The sequence below is a fragment of the Chrysochloris asiatica genome, unplaced genomic scaffold, assembly GCF_000296735.1.
Source record: "Chrysochloris asiatica unplaced genomic scaffold, ChrAsi1.0 scaffold00125, whole genome shotgun sequence".
NCBI lineage: Eukaryota > Metazoa > Chordata > Mammalia > Afrosoricida > Chrysochloridae > Chrysochloris > Chrysochloris asiatica.
In genome coordinates this window covers 1,459,900-1,479,896 of record NW_006408643.1, presented here as the reverse complement: position 1 = coordinate 1,479,896, position 19,997 = coordinate 1,459,900, and the positions used below count along the sequence as shown (strand labels likewise).

General features: G+C 52.0%; 1 protein-coding gene across 1 annotated transcript; it reads left to right on the top strand.

Annotated features, from left to right (window-relative positions):
* The first annotated feature begins 577 nt into the window (after positions 1-577).
* On the top strand, positions 578-19,153 carry ADAMTS10 (ADAM metallopeptidase with thrombospondin type 1 motif, 10). The gene is made up of 24 exons (XM_006868878.1): positions 578-668; positions 843-1,189; positions 1,809-1,965; positions 3,818-4,035; positions 7,521-7,604; positions 7,696-7,841; positions 8,373-8,416; positions 8,540-8,645; positions 8,733-8,879; positions 8,995-9,136; positions 11,392-11,499; positions 11,723-11,868; positions 11,954-12,017; positions 13,690-13,792; positions 14,028-14,161; positions 14,239-14,362; positions 16,075-16,155; positions 16,236-16,399; positions 16,488-16,614; positions 16,706-16,835; positions 17,878-18,082; positions 18,313-18,489; positions 18,567-18,726; positions 19,006-19,153. Exons 1-24 carry the CDS (start codon positions 578-580, stop codon positions 19,113-19,115), a joined length of 3,315 nt encoding a protein of 1,104 aa, XP_006868940.1. The 3' UTR covers positions 19,116-19,153.
* Positions 19,154-19,997: the final 844 nt, after the last annotated feature.

Genomic DNA, 19,997 nt, shown 5'->3' with positions numbered 1-19,997 from the left:
TGAATTGGAACTGTCTAGACACTTCGGTGGGTTTGTTTTTTGAGGAGGTGGGATTGGGTCATTTTTATAGGAGCAGGTCACCAGGTCTTACTTAGGTCTTCTCTCATGCAAAATCACTAGTCTGTTAGCAGCCAAGTGCTTAACCAGTCCACCACAAGAACTCAGTTAAGGTTACAGCCAAGAAGAGTCTCTGGAACATTCGGAGTTGTTATAAGGTGGAATCAGTTTAATGGCACCAAACAACAGCATGTTGTCAAAGTCCCTGAGAGTATACGGAAGATGAGGGAAGCGCTCCCCACACACAGGGAACTACAGAATGAGGAAGGGGCAGTCAGGATCTTCAAACAGCGTGGAGTAGGGGTGGAGGGAGTATCCCAAATCTTCAGCGCTGGGGATGAGGTATTGCAGGTCTCCTTGTCACCTTACCAGGCAGCAGGGACAGGCCAATTCCTGATCCTAATTCCCCACCGCCCCCTAGGAGCCCAGGGATGCTGTCCAGGCTGTGAAGAGGGGAGGCGGTGCTGTAGGGGCTGCCGGCAGCCAGGGCTGGGGAGAGACATGTGGACACGTGGCCGCCATGGCTTCTGCCTGTCAGATCCTCCGCTGGGCCCTCGCCCTGGGGCTGGGTCTCACGTTCCAGGTCACCCCACAAGCCTTCCGCTCTCAAGGTAGGTGTCCTGGGATGCAGAGGGACAGAGAGGGAACAAGGGGTGAGGAAGCCAGTCAGCAGAGAGAGGGTTCAGTGGTCAGTGGGATGGGGAGGTCAGGCATGGGGGATTCTGTGATCCACAGGCACCTGGAGACAGATGCTGTGGGTCAGCCTCCCCACCCCTTGCCCATAGATGAATTCCTGTCCAGTCTGGAGAGTTATGAGATCGCCTTCCCCACCCGCGTGGACCACAATGGGGCACTGCTGGCCTTCTCGCCCCCTGCTCCCCGGAGACAACGCCGGGACACAGGAGCCATTGCTGAGTCCCGCCTCTTCTACAAAGTGGCTGCACCCAGTACCCACTTCCTGCTGAACCTGACCCGTAGTCCCCATCTGCTGGCCGGGCACATCTCTGTGGAGTACTGGACCCAGAAGGGCCTGGCCTGGCAGAGACTTGCCCGGCCCCACTGCCTCTATGCTGGTCACCTACAGGGTCAGGCTGGCAGCTCCCATGTGGCCATCAGCACCTGTGGAGGCCTGGTGAGCTGAGGGTTTCTAGGGAAACATTAGAGGAAATACAAAAGGGCTTTTAAAAATTTCGTGGAAAAATTTCATCATGTTTTAGTTCCATTGTCTAATATTCTTTTTGAAGCCCATATATATATGGTACAATATCAGGAGTCCCTTGGTGGTGCAAATAGTTAAGCACTAAACTACTAGACCAAGGATTCAAACCCATCCAGAGGTGCCTCAGAAGACAGACCTGGCAGTCTGCTTCAAGTCACAGCCTCAAAAACCCTATTCTGGGGTCACCATGAGTCCAAATCATCTTGACAGCAGCTAGCCACACCAACAATCATTTAATATTATAATATGATCTAAGAGATACACTTCCAAATATCTCATGCTTCAGAAAAGGACACTTGAAAAAAGTTTTTAAGTATTTTGAGCTCATCCATACTTTTAGGGTGCACCTAAAGCAGTAGTTTGAGGAAAATGTATAACCTTTCATGAGGATAAAAAATTAATGAGTCAAATAGCCATCTGGAGATGTAAGAAATGAAACAGTAAAATAAATCCAGTAAGAGAGGGTCGCAGACCCAGAAATCCTGGGAACCAAAACTGATCCAAATCTTCTGCCCCCTTTTCCAACTCCCAGCATGGTCTGATTGTGGCCGACGAGGAAGAGTACCTGATTGAGCCCCTGCAAGGCGGGGCTAAGGGGCCTCGGGGCCCAGAGGAAAGTGGCCCCCATGTGGTGTATAAGCGTTCCTCCCTGCGCCACCCACACCTGGACACAGCCTGTGGAGTGAGAGGTACACCTGTCCTTCTGGGAGTGGGCAGAGCAGGTGCCCAATAGCCTTACACTGAGACAGAGATGGGCAGCCCAGTGCTTTAAATGTACCTGGGGTTTGCTTTCGTAGGCATGGGAAAGCAAGTAGACAGAGATTAATATCCTGAGAAGCAGCTTCTTGTACTCATAATTCCCTGAGGGAGAACACAGCGTTCCACAGGGTCACACAGGGTTGTACCTGGGGACGAGGTAGACACAAGCTAACACTGCAGAGGGTAACTGTGTACAGCAAGCAGGGTAGAGTTAACTAGCTTTTGCGGACTTCCTGGAGATGAGGCTCTTTGAATCGCTCTGCAGACTAACGGGGGCATCAGGGCTATCATCAGGTATTGGGTACCAGGTCCTGGGGTGATGAAGTTGGGTACCTAATGGCCCAGGAGGTATGAGAAGCTGACATTGAGATGGTTGGAGAGTGGATTCAATCAGCTGCCCAGTCAGGGCCTCAGAACAGGCACCAAGACAACATTCTAAGAAAGTGATGGCATGCAGGTTATGACCAGCCAGAAGGTCTGTATATGAGCAGAACCACTGGGGAGCTAGATCCAGTCAGAGTCCCATCTGCGTGCTGGCCAATGGAGCTGTAGGGAGTTGTACCATCTGCAGCTGGAAAATCGCACCAATGGAAGCTCTCGCTGGCAACCATGACTGGCATCAGATGGCGGGAAAATTGTTCTGCCTCTACCATGAGGATCCCGTAAAAGCAGAAGTCAAGAAATCAAAATAAAGAAGTAGATGGTTGTATCAGATTTGGGAGCTGTTTAAGAATCCAAATGCCAGTCAGGAGAAGGGCGAATTCAGGTCAGAATTACAACTACACCGATCGGAAGACAGTTGTACAATCAGACAGACATTCCAGAAGAATAAGGGAGAGTAAGGAGAACTTTACAACCAGAATGATCATGCAGGTTCAGTGAAAAAGGAGAGAAGTAGGCATGAAATCAATTACTGTTTGAGGATTCTCTAGCGAGACACAACTGGGAAGACTAATCTTAAGGTCTTCAGTTGACTGGTTGTAAACACCACACACACATACACATTATGGAGGGAAATCCTTTACTTCAGACCAGCCGAATTAGTCATGTGGAACTATTTCATAACAGCAGCTAGACTAGCGGTTGCCCAGACACCTGGGCACCATGGTCCAGCCATCACAGTTGATCATGTGTGAGTAGGGAGTGGCAGACATACAACCACAGTTCATTGTACAAAGTTTAGTGGTTGTACAACCAGTTGGGCAATGAGACACACTGTGATACAGCCAGATGATAAGACCATCCGACACTGGAAAGGGTGAAGTTGGATTATTAAATAGCATGGGAGTTGGGTAGCGCATTAACTGGAAAGGTTCATATTTGGAAGACCAGGAAGTGATCCAACCACACAGTTCAAACAGGGAGACACATTGTTATACACCAATCCAGTCAGGCAATGGAATTATCAGGGAGTTGTACCAACATGTTGACATAGTAGGACACTGGGCAGCTATTGGGTCCACTGGTTTGACAGTCATTCAGTTCTTCAGTCTGACATGTGGGCTTTGCTGAAGTCTGGGCAATGGGGACATGGGACTGTTGTACAAGAGACAGCGGGGAAGTCAAACTCATTCAACCAAAGCTTGTCAGTGGGATGATCACACCATTGTAAAGTCAGACTTACTCTACAGTGGGTAATGGGGCCGGAGCTGGGCATGTGTACAATCAGTGTGTGGGGTGGTTGGTAAATTTACCATCAGACAGGCGTTGATCAGTAAGGGACAAACAGATAGGCAGTGTTGTACCAGGGTGGCAGCTCACTCGCTGTACTGGGTCCTACAGATGAGAAACCGTGGAAGGGGCGACCATGGTGGCTACGTACCCTGAAGCCTCCACCTGCCAGGTCCCCGGGGAATGACACAGAGCGAGGCCAGCCAGGCCTGAAGCGCTCGGTCAGCCGAGAGCGCTACGTGGAGACCCTGGTGGTTGTTGACAAGATGATGGTGGCGTACCACGGGCGTCGAGATGTGGAACAATACGTGCTGGCCGTCATGAACATTGTAAGTGCCTCCCCCTCCCTGGGCAGGGTCACCCCAGTCCCTGACCTGCAGAGTCGGCAGGGTGAACTCAGAGTGCTACACTTGGCACTGAACAAGGAAATGGTCCAGTACAGTGGCTTAGAGCTTGGAGACTGCAGCCGGAATGCCTGGTTCAAATCTCAGCCCGGCCAGATTTGTAGTCTGTGTGTCTTTGGGCAGTTGACATCATTTCTCTTCCTTGATTTATAAAAACAAAAACAAAGTAGTTATCATCAAGTCGATTATGACTCATGGCACCCATGTGAGTCAGAGTAGAACTGTGCTCCAAAAAGTTTTCAATTGCTAATTTTGTAGCTCACCCTGACTTTCTTCCAAGACATCTCGTGGTGGACTTGAACATTCAACCTTTCAGTTAACAGCAAAGTGCTTAACTGCTTGTGCCACCCACAGACTCCTAGTTTTACACTTCTATATTGTTGTTATGTGCCATTGAGTCTATTCCAACTCATAGAGACCTTGTTTAAAGTTCCCAAGGAGCAGCTCATGGGTTTGAACTACTAGCCTTGTGGTTAGCAGTCCAGTGCTTATCCTATGGTGCTACATCAGAACACTTCACTTAATCTGTGTTGTTTCTGTTAAGTGACATCTAGTCAGTTCGACTCATAGTGATCCTGTATAGGGTTTCTAAGGAGCAGCTGTTGGGTTTGAACTGCCAACCTTGCAGTACGTATTCTACAGCATCACACCAGGACTCCATACTCACCTATAAGATGGATAAAATAACATTAGGTGCTGTCAAGCCAGCTCCTCCTCATAGCGACCCTGTACACAACAGAAGAAACACTGCTTGGTCTAGCATCCTCCTCACAACTGTTGTATTGAAGCCCATTGTGCCGCCACTGTGCCAGTCCACCTCGTTGAGTGTCCTCCTCTCTTTTGCCGACCTTCCACTTTACCAAACATGATGTCCTTTTCCAGAGTCTGGACCTTCCTGACAACATGCCCAACGTACAAGAGACTAAATTTTGCCATCCTTATATTTCTAAGAAGCACTCTGGCTGTACCTCTTTCAACACAGATTGGTTTGTTCTTCTGGCAGCCCATGGCACTTTCAGTATTCTCCTCAAACACCATAACTCAAATACATGAATTCTTCTACGGTCTTCCTTATTCACTGTCCAGCTTTCACATGCACATGAGGTTATTGAAAATACCATGGCTTGGGTCAGGTGCACATTAGTCCTCAAGCTGACATCTTTGCTCTTCAACACTTTAAAGAGGTCTTGTGCAGCAGATTTGTCTAATGCAATATGTTGTTTGATTTCTTGACTGCTGCTTCCATGAAAAACAAAAAAATCCTCATAAACAAAAATCCTCACCACTGGACCAATAAACAACGTTCTTATCAATGGAGAAAAGATTGAAGTTGTCAAAGACTTCATTCTTCTTGGATCAACTATTAACACTCATGGAAGCAGCAGTCAAGAAACCAAACGACGTATTGCACCTGCTGCACAAGACCTTTTTAAAGTGTTGCCATGTTGTTGTTGTTGTTGTTAAGTGCCATTGAGTCTGTCCCAACCCATAGCCACCCTGTATAGGGTTTCCAAGGAGCAACTGGTGAGCTTGAACCACTGACCTTGTGGTTCAAACAACTTTGCAGTCCAGTGCATTCACCCACAGTGCCACACCAGGACTCAAGTGCCATGTAAGTGTTGTTCTATCAAAATAAGACCAGCTTCCAGGAATTCCTTAAGGTGGACAACACACAGAGGCACACTTCTGTGTATATGCTGACTTCTCTCACAAGGAAACCCATTGCCACTGAATTGATTATAACTTATCGCAACCCTGTTGGACAGCGTGGAAGTATCCCATGGCGCTTCCAAGCTGTTGTCTTTATGAAAGTGCCTTGGTGACACTGTGCCTAAAGTGCTCAGCTGCCAGCCAAAAGGTTGACAGTTTGAACCCATCAGCTGCTCCACGGGATAAAGATGTGCTTCCATAAAAATGTCAGCCTTGGAAACCCCATGGGGGTAGTTCCACTCTGACCTATGGGATTGCTAATTCAGAATCAAATCTTGATGAACAATTGGTAGGTTTGAACGAGCAGCCGAACGTTTAACCTCTGCACCACCAGGATTCCTTTTCTTCCCTAGAACCTCCTGCAGGCTGGCGTCCCTGGCCCATGCATAGATATACTTAGTTCCCATACTAGATCTTGATCAAGACTCTTGACCTCTTGGAACCCATTTCCCCCTCTGTAAAATGCCATTATAATTGTGCTACAACTGTTAAGTACTCATCTGCTAACTAAGAAGTTGGAGGTTGGAGTCCACCCAGAGGCAACTCAGAGTAAAGGCCTGGTGATCCACTTCTGAAAAATCAGCCATGGAAAACCTTGCAGAGCTCAGTTTTTCTCTGACGCACATAATGGAGTCCTGATGAGTCAGAACCAACTCAGCAGCAACTGGTACCTCATAGGGTTAGGGTTTGTCTTAGGCTGGGTTTTCTAAAGAATCAAAACCAGTGAAACATAAATACGTATATATACCAGAGGACTCAGGTCCCCAGCAGAAGAGAGAGAGAGTCCCTCCTGCATGTGGATTATATTGGGAGCAGGCCACACCTCCAAGGAAGCATCCCTTCAATTGATTGGCTACTCATAGTTGCTCATCATAATTATCTATGCCAGTATTAGATTTCATCACCATGGAAACAAGCACATCCCAACTGCCAAACTTCTGGAAATCCTGACCTCCTCACGTTGATACAAAATCCTAACCATCATAGGGTTGGTGTGAGGGAAGCCAGATAGAGCATTTGACACAGAATGAAAACAGTTTACTTGCTTAACTGCAGCAAAATGGGAAGACAGATACGAGACCAGAAAGACAGCTCAGTGTGTCCATCTCTGATGTCACAACATTCTGCTTTCTGATTTTTCATAGTTTCCTCAAACTTTCTGTCAGGATTTCTGACCTCCTGGTCTCCCGTCATCTGTCTCCCCCACCTCCTAGCTATTTTCTCTGTCGCTCTGACCACTGCCTCCAGACCACTGCTTCCCTGGGGCTCCACCTTCCTGTGGTTCTATGATAAAGCTGGTACCATTAGAAAGCTGTAGAATGAGACCATCCTTCAGGCTTCCTCTGGGCGAGGTGTGGAGACAGCAAGTTGAGGGTCAACATATAGTCGGAAGGCAGGTGGACAGAAAAACTGAGTGGAACTGAGTTGAAAAGAAATGTGCTGATAAGTAGCCAGAGCCTTGGACACATGCATATCTGGACTTGAATCCCACTCTTGACACCTACCAGCTGTGTGACCTAACTTCTTCTCTGCATTGGTTTCCTCATCTGTAAAATGTGGATAGCAATAGTACCTCCTCACGTGAAGATCCATGCAGCAAGTTCCTGTTGGGTTTTTGTTGTTGTTGTCTTTCGTTTATGTTTTTGGTTTTGCTCTGAGCTCCTCTTAAGACTCGGTCTCTCTTGTTTCTTGGAGGTCAGGTTGCCAAACTTTTCCAGGACTCGAGTCTGGGAAACAACGTTCATATCCTTGTAACACGTCTCATCCTGCTCACAGAGGACCAGGTACAGGTGCTCTAGCCCTTCCCCTCCACACCACTACTGCCCCCTCCCCAGGGTGAGGATCACCCATGTGACGCACTTGGCCCACCCTCAGCCCACCCTAGAGATCACCCATCATGCTGGGAAATCCCTGGACAGCTTCTGTAAATGGCAAAAATCCATCGTAAACCGCAGCGGCCATGGAAACGCCATCCCGGAGAATGGTGTGGCCAACCACGATACGGCGGTTCTCATCACGCGGTGAGGGCCCAAGGGTGGGCCAGTAAAGTCCAAGCCAGAGGGGAGAGGGAGGGGCTGGGAAGCTTGTGCCACCCCCGAGGGAGGCAGGGACAGGAAGGGGCTGCTTCTTGTTGTTATTAAGTGTGTTCAAGTTGGTTTTGACTCACAGCAACCCTGTATAGGGTTTCTGAGGCTATAAATCTTTGTTGGAGCAGAAAACCTCATCTTTGTCCCAAGGAGCGGGCTAGTGGGCTCAAACCACTGACCTTGTGGTTTGAAGTCCAACTGGACAGCGTTTATTCCTCAGAGAGCCAGGGATGGGGAGGGGCTACTGGGAGCATGCAGATGTGGGGTAGGACTTTGGGGCCATTTGGGCACTGGCTCTCCTGTTCATTCGTTCATTTGGTTACACACATACCCCGTACATCTCCAAGGTCAGCTAGGGTCAGTGCACGATGCTATCAATCCCGGAAGAGCTCAGCCCCCAGAGATGGGCACAGGGGGAGCCATGGAATTCAGCCCAGCCCCTTCACTTCCTCTCTCATTCCACAGTTACGACATCTGCATCTACAAGAACAAGCCTTGCGGCACGCTAGGTACCCAAACCCCATAGTTACAAACCCCTAGGAAGGCAATGGGCTGGGGGACCCTGAGCCTGGGGGGAGACCAGGTAGGGTGGATGGGGCTGACCAGTCCCAGCCCATGTGTCCATTTCCCAGGCTTGGCCCCCGTGGGTGGGATGTGTGAGCGGGAGAGAAGCTGCAGCATCAATGAAGACATCGGCTTAGCCACGGCATTCACCATTGCCCACGAGATTGGACACACGTGAGGCCCAGGGAAACCGGACGGGAAGGGCGGGAGGGGCTGGACCTATCCCCTAGCTCCCAGCAGAACTGACGCCCCTCTCTGCAGGTTCGGCATGAACCATGACGGTGTAGGGAACAGCTGTGGTGCCCGTGGCCAGGACCCAGCCAAGCTCATGGCAGCCCATATCACAATGAAGACGAACCCCTTTGTGTGGTCCTCCTGCAGCCGTGATTACATCACCAGCTTTCTGGAGTGAGGACATACCCACCAGGCCTGCAGGGGGCGGTCGCTGGGCTCAGAAAATCAGGGTTCCCTCTGGGAAGGGCTCTGCACCCCCAGCATGAAAGCTGCCTTCCTCTTGCTGCAGCTCGGGCCTGGGGCTGTGCCTGAACAACCGGCCCCCCAGACAGGACTTTGTGTACCCGACGGTGGCGCCCGGCCAGGCCTACGATGCAGATGAACAGTGCCGTTTCCAGCATGGAGTCAAATCGCGTCAGTGTAAATACGGGGTAGAGAGAGTCTTCCTCTTTCCTTCCTGGGAGGGGAGAGGGCACGACCACCAGGGAGGGGCAAGCCCTCAGGGGACAGGGGGGGTTGGAGGACAGATGTCACAAACAGATGGGAATGACAGGTTTCTAGACTGTGAATCCTGGTTCTCCAAACCTATCCAGATGTAGGAGCTGGGCTGGGGAGAGCCCCAACAAGGCCACCCTCTGCCTCATACCTAAGGCCACTTGTAGGTTGCAAGGACCAAAGTCTCAAGATCCCTAAGTCGGCAATTTAGAACCAAATGGTCAGACAGTGTGGAGACAGTGTTCCTAGGAATGGGCCTTCTTCCCTGGTTGGCCAGACATTGGATCCAATCTTCCAGGAACACCCTGTCTTCACCCCCCATGTTCCCACAAGTCCTCCTGGCCCCAGTCCTTGGCCAGATGAGCTTGAAGTCTTCTCACCACTCCTCATTCTCCTGAGATTTAGACCCATCCATGCATAGAGAGGGAATCAGGTCCTACAGCCCCATCAGCTGCCCCCAGGAAGTTCAAGATCAGCTGGCTTCCTGCCTCAGCCTCCTGGGCCGTCACTCAGCTGAGGTCTGCCCCTCAACCCCCTAAAAACACTCCCAACTCTTAGATCCCATGCCCAGCCCCAACCCTCCACACCCTCAGGGCTCAAAGGATCAGAGAGATCATTTCTCTGGCTAGTTCATGCTAGTGCCATGACAACTCTAATGAGGTATTCAGCAACTGTTAAAATGATTTCACTTCTTTTCCTCACTTCACACTGACTATGTACTAAGCAAGTTACATGGGTTATTTCACTTAAATCCTAGACAATTCTAGGATCCATTTATTACAGACTGAGACCTAGTGAAATTGACTTGTCCACAGTCACAATTGAAGGGCATGAGAAAGCCAGAATTTGAACCCAAGTCCCTCTATGACTCCCAAATTTTAAAAGGCAGGGGAAGGGAATGGTTGATGCTGACTGTATGTTGAATGAGGGGAATTATTTACAAACATGTCAGAGTTGGCCTAGCACTTAGTTCAATAATAGTTATGGTCATGGTTACCCAATAACAAGGCATTTGTTCAAGCCCTTTCATATCCACCCTGTCACCTGGAACTCATAGACTTATAGGCATTAGACTACCCATCCTGAAGATGAGGAAACTGAGGCCCAGAGAAGGGAATTGTTTCAAGTCAATGGCTGAGTTGAGGCCTCCCCGAATGGTGAGGGATTCATTCAGACATATCGCAGTATGTCTGAATGAAGAACGGAGAAGAGATCTAGGGCAGAGCTGGAATTAACAGGTCTCTTTGAGGGGTAGGGGTATCAGAAGTGGGATTGAGACCGGACTAACATTTTTAACAACAGCCAGAGGGATATGAGCTAAGAAGAGCAGGCTGAGTGTTTCGCCAAGAAGTGCTCGCTCTCTGAGGGGACAGAAGGCAGGAATACTCCGGAACAGATGTGAGGGAGTATATAACCCTCCAAACTTCGCATAGGTACAACAAGTCCTTCCTACAGCCAATGTTGTTGTTATGTGCCGTGGAGTCGGTCCCAAATTCTCAAAACTTAGGAGGACTTGGTTCAAAGAAGGAAGTGCACATGTTTATAAAGGGGACAGGTGCATCTCCCCTTCTCAGAGGAAGGCCCTTTGAGCTGGACAGTACCTAAATTAGAGGACCTGCGATGTGGCCAAAGCTGAACCCACTAGTGCTGGGCCAGCCTCCTGAAGGGACAGGACTGGCGGCCAGGCTAGGCAGGATTCTACAGTAGGCCGATTTTTCACTGGAGGAAATGAAAGAATGAGACCTACAGACTCAGCACAGCCTGTCCTCTCCTCAATCCACCATAGTTTAAAAAACTCTGATGATGGGACTGGAAAAAACAGAGAGATGAGGTCCTTGACCTGGGATGCCTTCTAGGCCAGATTTTACAGAAAGCATTAGCTTTCCCTGAAAGGAAAGCGCATTCCTTCCTATCCGGCCCTCCTTAGCTGGTCCCAAGGGGCCTCTGGGCCCGCTGGAGGCACTGGGGCTGAACTACAGAGTAGTTAGTAACAGCTCAGGTTCAATGAGGTCATTAATGCCTAAAGGCGTCTATAACACCTGTAGGTGTTTCATAAGCACAGCCTATTGGTGAAGGAGAGGACCTGCTCCAGGCAGGCAGCGAGCAGGACACCTGGGCCCTCCTGAGCCAGGCGGGCTGCCCGTAGGAATGGGAAGGGAGGGCGAGCCTGAGCGGGTGTCTCGGCCCACAGGAGGTCTGCAGCGAACTATGGTGCTTAAGTAAAAGCAACCGGTGCATTACCAACAGCATCCCGGCCGCCGAGGGCACGCTGTGTCAGACGCACACCATCGACAAGGGGGTGAGAGCCGGCCACGTCCCTCACGCTGGTCCAGGGACTGGCTCTGCCCTCTGCTCATCACCTGCCTAGGCCACGCCCCTGCCCTCCACACCTACTTGCCTGGTCCCAGTTCTCAGGCTTAGCTTACTTCCTGCCCCCACCCCCCACATCCGCCTGATCCCAAAGGAGCTCGGGGGATGGGAATGGGGCCTGGACTCAGCCTCTGTCCCCTCCCCATCCCCAGTGGTGCTACAAGCGCGTGTGCGTCCCCTTTGGGTCGCGGCCCGAGGGAGTAGACGGGGCCTGGGGCCCGTGGACCCCGTGGGGAGACTGCAGCCGGACATGTGGCGGTGGTGTGTCCTCCTCCAGTCGGCACTGCGACAGCCCCAGGTCAGCCCCTTCGAAGACGAGAAGTGCAGTACCCCCCTACCCCGTGTTCTGCCTCCATACCGCCTCTCTCCTCTCCCTGTTCCAGGCCTACCATAGGGGGCAAGTACTGCCTGGGGGAGAGACGGAGACACCGATCCTGCAACACAGATGTGAGTTCTGCCAAGGGCCCTAAGCCCTGTGCCCCTGGTCCCTTCTGCCCTGGGGAAACAGCTCACACCAGCCCCGCCCATACCTGTCACTGACCCCTACTCCACCCCCTCACACCTTCCCAGGGATCTGACCTTTCCTGACTCTCCCTTTTATTTTATTTTATTTTTTTTCTCTATTTAATGTATTCTTGGTGACCTTATAGGAACCCTGGTGGTGTAGTGGGCTAAGAACTGGACTGCTAACCACAAGGTGGGCAGTTCAAACCCACCAGTCACTCTGTAGGAGAAAGATGAGGAAGTTTGCTTCCATAAAGAGTTACAGGCTCAGAAACCCTATGGAGCAGCTGTGCACTGCCATACAGGGTGGCTGTGAGTCAGAATGGAGTACTGCTTTAGTACTATAGGATAAACACTGGACTGCTAACCTCGAGGTGGACAGTTCAAACCCACCAGCTGCTCCTTGAAAATCCTCTGCAGGGTGGCTATGAGTTGGAACCTACTCGATGGCACTTATCAACAACATAAGTTAGAATCAATTCAATGGCAATGGGCGTGGTTTGGGAGTTTGATCTTTGTGTGAAGTGGCAAGATACCACCAGAGTTCTCCATGAGCAGTTAGTAATGTTGGTTACATGCTTCATACTGTGTCTTCATTTTCATGATCTGCACACTTTGCTCCATTACCATTCATTTAGACTTTTACCCCTTTGAGTTCTCAGCTGTGCTTCAGATGAACTGTTATCAGTTGAAGCTCATATAGATACTTACCTCCAGGAGCACGATGCTCTAGGTAAAAATTTAAAAAAAAATGGGCTCAACTGTTTAGTTTAATGATGGCTTCATGATATCATTGGGGCACAGGGTTTAAAAATTGGTTCCAGGCATTAGATTTTGGGGTCCCCCCAGTCTCCATATGAGTTTGAAGTTCCGTTCCAGGCTTTTTCTTCTGAACTCTATCTGTTGGGTCTTTAAGCATAAATGTTCAGGCATGGTGGCTAGGCGCCATCCATTTCTTCTGCTGTTTTGGCAAGCTCTCTTTATATATATGTTCAAACTCAGCAGGTAACTCCCCCATGCTCTAGAAGAATTGCTTGACCCACATTACCCTCTCCTGTTATAACTCACTGTCCTCACAACCCAACTTCCCCCAAAGAATGCCCCCCACTACCTCCATTGCTACTTCACCTCACCAAGCCCAAGGAACACCTTTGCATGCTCCTCCGTTTGCCCTGCAGCCCAGGGGCTACCGCCTTCATTCTGAAACCCCCTTCTTGTCTGTATTCCTAATCACCCCTCACTCTCTCATAGCTTACACCTTCCCCATCTGTTTTAGGCCCAACCAGTTACCATCAAGGGATTCCAACTCTTGACAGTCCCATGTGTGTTTCAAAGCAGAACTGTGCTCCATGGGGCTTTCAGTGGCTGGTTTTTCAGAAGTAAATTACCAGGCCTTTGCTTCTTATATACCCCACTGCTGGGTGTTGGATGTACATGAGTCATATGGATATACATCTACCCACCACTTGTCACCAGAGAAGCACATGTCGCCAGGGTTCCTCTTAGGCCCTCAAATATATCTCAGTCCAGACCACTATCTGTCTCCCCTGGGCCAGCCTCCTCCCAGGCCTTCCTGCCTCTGGGCCTCAGCCTGACTCTGCTCCCATGTCCCCAGGACTGTCCCCCTGGCTCCCAGGACTTCAGAGAGATGCAATGCTCCGAGTTTGACAGTGTTCCCTTCCGTGGAAAGTTATACACATGGAAGACATACAGAGGAGGTGAGTATGGGCCCAGCAGCATGTGATGAGGCTTTGGGGTTCTGCCCCGGGTCTGCCCCTGAATGCACAGCCAGAATGTACAGGGTTAGGCATCACCATGCTGCAACTGGACGCTGGAACCGCCACCCAGCTCACCCATATGTTGGCCCTGGGCTCTGCCCCTCTTGGCCTCACATCCCCTTAGGGAGAGGGTGGGGTCCCAGGACCCATGATGTGACGGGGCCGTGCCCCCCAGGGGGCGTGAAGGCCTGCTCGCTCACGTGCCTAGCAGAGGGCTTCAACTTCTACACGGAGCGGGCAGCAGCCGTGGTGGACGGAACACCTTGCCGACCCGACACCGTGGACATCTGCGTCAGCGGCGAATGCAAGGTGCAGGGGACCCCCCGAGAGAGGCTGTGGGGGGCCAAGTGGGCACCTCACTGACCCCTCATCCCTGCCATCCTCAGCACGTGGGCTGTGACCGGGTTCTGGGCTCTGACTTACGTGAAGATAAGTGCCGTGTGTGCGGAGGTGACGGAAGTGCCTGTGAGACCATCGAAGGGGTCTTTAGTCCCACCCCAATGGGGGCCGGTAAGAGACCCCAGTTTCCATCCCACACTCTCAATTGGGCCAGGTGGTCAGGACAGAACTGTGCCCCCTCCCCACTATGATAACCAAGATGGGGAACTCCTTGAACCCTGGATCCCAGTGAGATGTCAGGGACCCCACAAAATCCTGGGTGCTCAGTGACACCCTCAGACCTGAGTCAGGAAGGGCTCCAGTGATGCTTGGGGAAGGCCTTGGTAGTTAAGATGGGGGATTGGAAGAGAGTGGTGTAAGTGGCTAATGTGCGTACCGCTAACCAAGAAGTTAAGTACCTTGGAAGAAAGCCCTGGGGATCGACTTCTGAAAATTCAGCCACTGAAAAGCCCATTGAGTACAGCTCTACTCTGATGCACTTAGGGTTGCTGTGAGTCATGTGACAGTAATTGAATTTTTAGTACGTTAAGAGGATGGGAACCCAAGTCTCTCCCCTCTCCCACCCTGGGGGTCTCATGCAGAACCCCAAGGGACTGAGGGGTTCATTGTCTACGTAAGTAGGAAAAGGCTTACTGGAAGAGGAGGTATTTAGAGTGTGCGGAGACCCTAGGCGGCCTTCCCCAACCCCATCTAAGTGAGAAGGAGCCTCAAATGGCAGGAAGGTTCCAGAAACTAGGGAAACTGACTCACACTCTGATGTGGGAGGGCCGCCAGAAGCTAGCTCACAGGCCACCAGAAGCAAGTTTCAGAGGTGGGGTTTCATTGCCCCAGCAGGGTTAGATTGGGTGTGTACAAGGATCGAGAGATGGACTCCATGTAACTTCAGGACCTAGAACAGCTACCCCTGGGGACTGACTAGATGAAGGGGGCAGGTAGAGAGGGGATCCATGCCCACATCAGGTGAACGCAGTAGACAGTGCGCTGATAGGGTGGGTGATTGTAACCTAGCTGCAGGGAGCAGCAGGCCCAGACACACGGTGAAGCTCTAATATAGGGTTCAGGGAACAATGGGGGGCAGGTGGGGCATGTTACAAGATTCACAGAAGCCCACGATCACCCAGGGAGTGCATGGTAGAGGCAGTTGCAAACTCAGCTTTGACTATAGCTAGACTCTCTACTTCCCCGTATGAGTCGAAGTCTCTGCCATGCCCCCTCCCCTCCACACTGGCCTACCTTTTGGGGTGATGGAGGTGGGTGGTCTTAATTTTGGTGGTTAGAGAGGCAGGAAAGTTTAGGTTCATATCTCAGCTCAGCCACTTCTTGTTGTTAAGTGCTATCAAGTCGGTTCCAATTCATAGCAACCCTGTGTAAGGTTTCTGAGGAATGGCTGATGGGCTTGAACCGCCGACCTTTCGGTTCAAACTGACCTTGAGGTCCAGTGCTTATCCTATAGCATCCAGGACTCCTACCACTATGGTGGTGGCTGTGTGCCGTGGAGTCGGTTCTGACTCATAGCGACCCTGTACAGGGTTTCCAAGGTTATAAATCTTTACGGGAGCAGAATGTCTCATCTTTCTCCTACCACTAAACTAGCTATAAAATCTTGGAGTAGGGTAGTGGATGTTGCCTAGCTTCTCTGGGACTCAGTTTTTCCATCTGTAAAATGGGATTTGTGACACACAAATTCAGTTGGGTGTTCCTGTGAGTGCTTAGTGCCTGGTGCACAGAGAGCTGTGACCATCATGGGCCAGTTGGGGGAGGAGGCAGGGATCAGGCACATTGGAGGCAGGACACCTGGGTGACATCTGGGTTCCACTGTCCAGGGTATGAGGAGGTCGTCTGGATCCCCAAAGGCTCTGTCCACATTTTCATCCAGGACTTGAACCTCTCCTTCATTCACCTCGGTGAGCAGGGTGAAAGTAGGGCTGGGGGCCAACAGGGGGTTCAGCATGGCTGGAGTTCTGACCCCTGCACTGTCTCCCAGCCCTAAAGGGGGACCAAGAGTCCCTGTTGCTGGAGGGACTGCCCGGAACCCCACAGCCCCACCGCCTGCCCCTGGCTGGAACCATCTTTCAACTGCGACAGGGTCCAGACCAGGCCCAGAGCTTAGAAGCCCTGGGACCCATCAACGCATCCCTTGTTGTCATGGTAACAGCAGGCATCGGGGAAGCATGTGGGGGGCGGTGTTTGAGCTTATCTGGAATCTCTGTGTGACCCCTCCATTTTCCCTCCCCAGGTGCTAGCTCGGACAGAGCTGCCTGCCTTGCGCTACCGCTTCAACGCACCCATCGCCCGCTATGCCCTGCCTCCCTACTCCTGGCACTACACACCCTGGACAAAGTGCTCCGCCCAGTGTGCAGGCGGTGAGGCTGGGTGGGGTCAGGACGTGGGCACTGGGCACCCTGGCAGGGGTCTGGGCAGACAGGGCTGAATAGGCCTCTTGCCTCGCCCCAGGCAGTCAAGTGCAGGCTGTGGAGTGCCGCAGCCAGCTGGACGGTGCGGCCGTGGCCCCACACCACTGCAGCGCCCACAGCAAGCTGCCCAAGAGGCAGCGAGCCTGCAACACGGAGCCCTGCCCGCCAGAGTGAGTGCTCATGGTCACCTGGGGTGGGGGAAAGTGCTCCTTGGTGCTCCTGAGTCCATGTTTGCCGGGATCGGGGTTACAACACTTCTGTAATTGGGCTTACTGTGCTCCAAGGTGGCTCCGAGTCAAAATACTCCCTGGGCAAACTAACCATCTCAGTCACCGTCTTCCAAGAGGGTGATACACCTCTGCCCCAGTCTAGATGAGAGGGCAGGTCAGGGTGGGTGCTCCAGATGGAGATGACTCTTTTTAAACTTTTTCTTGTGAATTGGGTGAGGTTTTACATAGCTGATCAGTTTTCCATTCAACAGTTCATACACTTTTAGCTTCATGTCATTGATTCCATTTCTCCTCCTTTCCTAATTCTGCTGAACTCTGTCCTTGAGTACATACTGCCTCTTTGATCTCAAATACTTAATTGTTCTAAGAAATGCATACCTCCCTAGTGCTATTGGTCCCCTTAAAGGCCTATCTGGGAGTCCTGGTGTGGCGCTAGAGAATTAGCACTCAATCTCAAGGTGAGTTTGAACTGCAAGGTCCACAGTGCAAACTCACTAGCTGCTCTTCAGAAACCCTATGAGTCGGAACAGACTCAACATCACTGAACAACAACAAAGTGTCCTATCTAAGGAGCTCTGGTATCGTAGTCGGACTGCTAATCTCAAGGTCAGCAGTTCCATGGGAGAAACACAAGGCTTTCTGCTCCCATAAAGATTTACACCCTGGGAAGCTCTGTACAGGGTCACTATGAGTCCGAACCCGACTCCACAGCACATAACCACCACCAGCATAGCCCTATCTATTGCTTAGCTCAAAATTGAACCGCGAGGGTGAGTTCAGTTCCAGATCTGACTTTGTCTAAAGTGTTCTGCACACACATGAATGAAAGGATATGCTTTTTTAAGTACAAAACCCCCATCCCTCCAACTACAGTGCTCCATCAGCTGTGGACCCGGGCTCCGTCAGGCTCTATCAAACAAGTAAGCCTGGTCTTTTTGACGATTTTGAGTTTTGTTCCCCATTTTTCGCCCACTCTTCTCAGCTGGGTCGTAGGGAATTGGTCCCGCTGCAGCCGCAGCTGTGACGCCGGCGTGCGCAGCCGCTCTGTCGTGTGCCAGCGCCGCGTGTCAGCTGCGGAGGAGAAAGCGCTGGACGACAGCGCATGCCCACAGCCACGTCCGCCGGTGCTCGAGGCCTGCCAAGGCCCCATCTGCCCACCCGAGTGGGCCGCGCTCGACTGGTCTGAGGTCAGCCAACCCTTCCCCTGGGGCCCAGCCACACACCCTGAGCATAAAAAATAGGGGCTGCGGTGCCCATGGTTCCAGAGCCGTGAGCCCCCCCCCCCCCCCAGCCCTAATGGTCCAAGTTAATCGCCACCTCCACTCTGCGTTCTTGGGGCTACTTGGATGACCACAGCCTGCACACACATGGCTGAGGGGATACCCTTTTAAGTATGAAACACCCCCTCCCACTGCAGTGCACCCCCAGCTGTGGTCCTGGCCTCCGTCATCGCGTGGTCCTTTGCAAAAGTGCCGACCACCGTGCCACGCTGGCCGCTACGCACTGCTCACCCGCAGCCAAGCCACCAGCCACCATGCGCTGCAACTTACGCCGTTGCCCGCCAGCCCGCTGGGTGACGGGGGAATGGGGTGAGGTAGGCGGGCACACCCGGGGTGGGTGGGGCCCGGCAGCTTGCAGGGTGGCCTCTCAGTGGAAACCCCCTCCCCCCAGTGCTCCGCACAGTGTGGCTTTGGACAGCAACAGCGCTCTGTGCGCTGCACTAGCCACACGGGCCAGCCGTCTCACGAGTGCAACGAGGCGCTGAGGCCACCCACCGCACAGCAGTGTGAGGCCAAGTGCGAGAGAGCGCCCTCCGAGGATGGCCCCGAAGGTACACGGCAAGGAGTGGGGCCCTGTCCATTACCATCGGGCTTGGGGAAACTGCACCAGTGATCCTATAACGTCTCCATATCAAAATAACTTGTCCAACTATCAAAATGTTTTTCTACCTTGATACACATGAGGTCGCCATGAGTCTAAATCAACAGAGTTTGGGTTGACAGTTAAGGAAACCATGGCACAGAGAGGCCGAGGCATGCACTAGAAAGCACTGCACAGGCACACATAAACGGTGCCCAGATCTGATCCCCCACCCTTCTTCCACCAGCAGAATGCAAGGATGTGAACAAGGTCGCCTACTGCCCCCTGGTGCTCAAATTCCAGTTCTGCAGCCGAGCCTACTTCCGCCAGATGTGTTGTAAAACCTGCCAGAGCCGCTAGGGAGCGCGCGGTCTGGAACCACAGCTGGGTGTCGGCAGTGTGTGTGTATGTGTGTGTGTGTGTGTGTGTGTGTGTGAGAGAGTGTGTGTGTATTGGGGGGTGGAGATGGTGATCAGATCTGTCCTTGGCCATCCTGGGGGGTGGAACAAGCGGAAACTGGGAGTGAAGGGTGGGGTGAAGCCTGAAGTTATTTATTGGGAACCCCTGCAGGAGCCTTGACTGGGGGATGGGGAGGGGCTGGCCACCTCCGGGGCCCCTCCTCAACCCCTCTCCCAGTTCACAGGGTAGGATTGGAGAGGGAACACTGCTTTCCAAAGACTTTAACGCACCCCTGTTGTTAAGTGCCACCTAGTCGGTTCCGTCTCAGCGATCCTGTACAGGGTCTCCAAGGATCAGCTGGTGCGTTTGAACCACCAACCTTGTAGTCCCCTTGTGGTTTGCAATCCAATGCTTATCTGCCAGCGCCACATCAGGAGTCCTTACCCACCCTTAGGGAGCCTCTGATGGATATATGTACTGTGAAGAGTGGGGGTGAGAAGGGGGGGTCATCTGGTGCCCTGCCCCCAGCACTGCCCCTCCTCCTCTTCTCTGAGGTGGGAGAAGGGGACTTAGCACCACCTTCCCCTGGCCCTGTCCAGCCCCACAGGTGCATAGAGCTGAGAAGACCCATCAACCTCAGCCCTGCCTGCCCCAGGGGGGTCCCCACATTCTGCCACTCACACCCCCATCATGGTGCTACAAGCCCTGTCCTGGGGCCCACAAACCCTCACCACGAAGCCCCCATCAATAAAGTTCTGTCTTGTGTAGATTTCCACATGGGTTTGAGGGTACGTATGTGTGTTTGGGTCACATCCAGACCTGTTCCCTGCCCCTCAATCCATT

What these genes read in the sequence shown, in the direction of transcription:
- ADAMTS10 (XM_006868878.1), top strand. Translation starts at nt 578, where the DNA reads ATGGCTTCTGCCTGTCAGATCCTCCGCTGGGCCCTCGCCCTGGGGCTG. An exon ending in TGCTGGCCGTCATGAACATT is followed by an intron (nt 4,036 to 7,520) that starts GTAAGTGCCTCC and finishes CTTGGAGGTCAG; the next exon opens with GTTGCCAAACTTTTCCAGGA. An exon ending in ACGGAGCCCTGCCCGCCAGA is followed by an intron (nt 16,836 to 17,877) that starts GTGAGTGCTCAT and finishes CACTCTTCTCAG; the next exon opens with CTGGGTCGTAGGGAATTGGT.